At 52.6% G+C, this 4112-nt stretch overlaps 1 protein-coding gene across 1 annotated transcript; it reads right to left on the reverse strand.

Moving 5' to 3' along the window:
- Nucleotides 1-2306: 2306 nt before the first annotated feature.
- On the reverse strand, nt 2307-3517 carry GNG3 (G protein subunit gamma 3). Its single transcript, XM_039714011.1, has 2 exons — nt 3363-3517; nt 2307-2446 (listed from the first exon to the last, which is right to left on the reverse strand). Exons 1-2 carry the CDS (start codon nt 3459-3461, stop codon nt 2318-2320), a joined length of 228 nt encoding a protein of 75 aa, XP_039569945.1. The 5' UTR covers nt 3462-3517; the 3' UTR covers nt 2307-2317.
- Between the last annotated feature and the right edge of the window lie 595 nt (nt 3518-4112).

Here is a 4112-nt window from a genome sequence, read left to right on the forward strand (position 1 = left end):
CCCTCCCCCCGCCCCTCCCCCCAGGCCGTGTCGGGCGGTTTTGTCCCTTTTTAGAAATAAAGAAAATTCGCTTGAGCCCAGGGCGGCCTCGGGTGCTGTTTGTGGGTTAAAGCCGGGATTAAAGGGGTTTGGGGGGTTAAACCCGGCCTAAAATGGGGATTAAAGGGGTTAAAACCGGATTTATGGGGTTAAACCTGGCCTAAAATGGGGTTTAAGGGGGTTCAACCCGGATTTATGGGGTTAAACCCGGCCTAAAATGGCGTGTAAGGGGGTTAAACCCGGATTTATGGGGTTAAACCCGGCTTAAAATGGGGATTAAGGGGGTTAAAACCGGATTTATGGGGTTAAACCCGGTTTAAAATGGGGATTTATGGGGTTAAACCCGGATTTATGGGGTTAAACCCGGCCTAAAATGGGGTCTAAGGGGGTTAAAACCGGATTTATGGGGTTAAACCCGGTTTAAAATGGGGATTTATGGGGTTAAACCCGGATTTATGGGGTTAAACCCGGCCTAAAATGGGGTCTAAGGGGGTTAAAACCGGATTTATGGGGTTAAACCCGGTTTAAAATGGGGATTTATGGGGTTAAACCCGGATTTATGGGGTTAAACCCGGCCTAAAATGGGGTCTAAGGGGGTTAAAACCCCCTCCCCCCGCCCCTCCCCCCAGGCCGTGTCGGGCGGTTTTGTCCCTTTTTAGAAATAAAGAAAATTCGCTTGAGCCCAGGGCGGCCTCGGGTGCTGTTTGTGGGTTAAAGCCGGGATTAAAGGGGTTTGGGGGGTTAAACCCGGCCTAAAATGGGGATTAAAGGGGTTAAAACCGGATTTATGGGGTTAAACCCGGCTTAAAATGGGGATTAAGGGGGTTAAAACCGGATTTATGGGGTTAAACCCGGTTTAAAATGGGGATTTATGGGGTTAAACCCGGATTTATGGGGTTAAACCCGGCCTAAAATGGGGTCTAAGGGGGTTAAAACCGGATTTATGGGGTTAAACCCGGCTTAAAATAGGGTTTAAAACTGGATTTATGGGGTTAAACCCGGCCTAAAACGGGGTGTAAGGGAGGCTGGAATTGAGGCTGGGGGTTAAAATTCGCCTTCGGGGGTTAAACTCGGGCTGGGGGGGTTAAACTGGGGTTAAAATGGGCTTAAAACCGAGATTAGGAGTTTAAAAGTGGGGAGTGGTGGAGATAAAACTGAGTTTGGGAGGTTAAACTGGGTTTAGAGGAAGTTTGGGCCTGGTTTTATCCTTTAGGCCCAGGCCTGGTTTTATCCTTTAGATCTGGGCCCGGTTTTATCCTTTAGGCCCAGGCCTGGTTTTATCCTTTAGGCCCGGGCCTGGTTTTATCCTTTAGATCTGGGCCTGGTTTTATCCTTTAGATCTGGGCCTGGTTTTATCCTTTAGATCTGGGCCTGGTTTTATCCTTTAGGCTCGGGCCTGGTTTTATCCTTTAGATCTGGGCCTGGTTTTATCCTTTAGGCCCGGGCCTGGTTTTATACTTTAGGCCCGGGCCTGGTTTTATCCTTCAGGCCCGGGCCTGGTTTTATCCTTTAGGCCCGGGCCTGGTTTTATACTTTAGGCCCGGGCCTGGTTTTATCCTTTAGGCCCGGGGCCGGTTTTATCGTTTAGGCCCGGGCCTGGTTTTATCCTTCAGGCCTCACCGGGGGCTCCAGTCCCGGTTCTGGGCCCATTTCTGAGGCCACTGTGGAGCCGCAAGGTCTTTAAGCAAAAGCTCTGCTCATTAACGGTAATTAATTCCACTAATTAAGGATTTAATGAGTTCGTTTCCTTCCTGCCCAGCCCGGGCCGGCTCCAAGGCCTCAGCCCGGGCTCGGTTGCCATGGCAACCAGGGGGCTGTGGGCGCCGCCATCTTGGCTGCGGCGGCGGTGACGCGGCGGGGAAGGGGGGAGGGGACAACGGGGGGCTCCCCCTCCCCCCACGGGGATTTTGGGGGGGTCCCGAGTGGGGGAGGGGCTCCCGCGTGGGCCGGGGGCGTCCCCAGAGCCCCCCGCGGGTCCCTTCTCCCTCCCGCCGCCATTTTGGGTGCTGGGGAGGGGGCGGTGCGCCATCTTGGGGCGGCCGGGGGCGCGGCGCGCATGCGCGGGTGTCATGGCGGCGTCCATGGGACCGTCTGGGTGCGCATGCGCGGGTGTCATGGCGGCGTCCATGGGAGCGTCTGGGTGCGCATGCGCGGAGGTCATGGCGGCGTCCATGGCAACGGGTGGGCGCCGCCATGTTGGGTGCGGGGCCCTGAGGGGCTCGGCCGCTCTTCCTCCTTTTCCTTCCTCTTCCTCCTGGTCCCCAAATGGTGGGGGGGGTCAGAGGAGGGCGCAGAAGAATTTCTTCTCGCGGAAGGGGTTCTCCGAGGTGGGCACGGGCGTCAGCAGGGGGTCCTCGCACGCGTGCGCCTCGCAGTAGCTCAGCAGCTCCGCCGCCGCCTTCGACACCTGGGCAGGGGGGGGGAAAGGGGGTCGGGGACCCCGAAATGGGCACCGGGACCCCGAAATGGGCACAGGGACCCCAGAAATACAGCCCGGGACCCCGAAATGGGCACGGGCACCCCAGAAATACAGCCCGGGACCCCGAAATGGGCACGGGCACCCCAGAAATACAGCCCGGGACCCCAAAATGGGCACGGGGACCCTGAAAATAAACCTGAGAACCCCAAAAATGGGCACGGGGACCCCAGAAATACAGCCCGGGACCCCAAAATGGGCACGGGGACCCCGAAATGGGCACGGGGACCCCGGAAATACAGCCCGGGACCCCGAAAATGGGCACAGGAACCCCAGAAATAAACCTGGGAACCCCAAAAATACAGCCCGGGACCCCGAAAATGGGCACAGGAACCCCAGAAATAAACCTGGGAACCCCAAAAATACAGCCCGGGACCCCGAAAATGGGCACAGGAACCCCAGAAATAAACCTGGGAACCCCAAAAATACAGCCCGGGACCCCGAAAATGAACCTGGGACTCATAAAAATACACCTGGAAACCTCAAAAATACAACTGGGAACCCCAAAAATAGACCTGGGAACCCCAAAAATGAACCTGGAACTCATAAAAATGTACCTGGAAACCTCATTTTTCCCCATTTTTCCCCATTTTTCCCCATTTTTCCCCATTTTTTTGCTTTTTTTCCCCATTTTTCCCAATTTCCCCGTTTTTTGCCCCATTTTTCCCCACCTTCACCCGGCACAGGCTGGCCTCGATCTTCAGCTGCTCCCCCATTTCCCCCCATTTTTCCCATTTTTCCCCCATTTTTCCCCCGTTTTTTCCCATTTTTTCCCCGTTTTTTCCCCTTTTTTTTGCATTTTTTCCCCTTTTTTCCCAATTTCCCCGTTTTTTGCCCCATTTCCCACCTTCACCCGGCACAGGCTGGCCTCGATCTTCAGCTGCTCCACCATTTTCCGGGCCTGGCCCACGCTCAGGGTGCTGCTGGGGGGGGGCTCGCCCTTCATGGGGGGGCTGCGGGGGCACCCCCGGATTTGGGACCCCAAAAAACCAAAAACCCCAAAAAAAACCCCCAAAAAAACCCCAAAAAAACCCCAAAAAACCCCCAAACCCAAAAAAACCCACCCCAAAAAACAAAAAAAAAAAATTTAAAAAAAATCACAAAAAATCCCCCATAAATTCAGTGTTTTCCCTCTTGCCCCAAAATCCAAATTTCCCCCTCGAGCCAAAATTTGGGAAAAACCAAAAACCCCAAAAAAAACCCAAAAAAAACCCAAAAAAAACCCACCCCAAAAAACAACAAAAAAAATTTAAAAAAAATCACAAAGAATCCCCCATAAATTCAGTGTTTCCCCTCTTGCCCCAAAATCCAAATTTCCCCCTCGAGGCAAAATTTGGGAACCCCCAAAAACCCAAAACCCCAAAAACCCCCCCAAGAAACCCCCAAAAATAAATAAATAAATTAAAAAAAATAATTAAAAATCCCCTATAAATTAAAACAACCTCTAAAAAAAACCTCTTGCCCAAAAATCCAAATTTCCCCCTCGAGGCAAAATTTTGGACCCTCCCAAAACCAAAAAAAAACCCCCAAACCCCCCAAAAAATAAAAAAAAATCCACCCAAAAATAAAATTAAAAAAAAAAACCAAAAAACCACAA

This window comes from Passer montanus, unplaced genomic scaffold, assembly GCF_014805655.1.
Source record: "Passer montanus isolate IOZ18808 unplaced genomic scaffold, ASM1480565v1 scaffold295, whole genome shotgun sequence".
In the NCBI taxonomy this organism is placed as follows: Eukaryota; Metazoa; Chordata; class Aves; order Passeriformes; family Passeridae; genus Passer; species Passer montanus.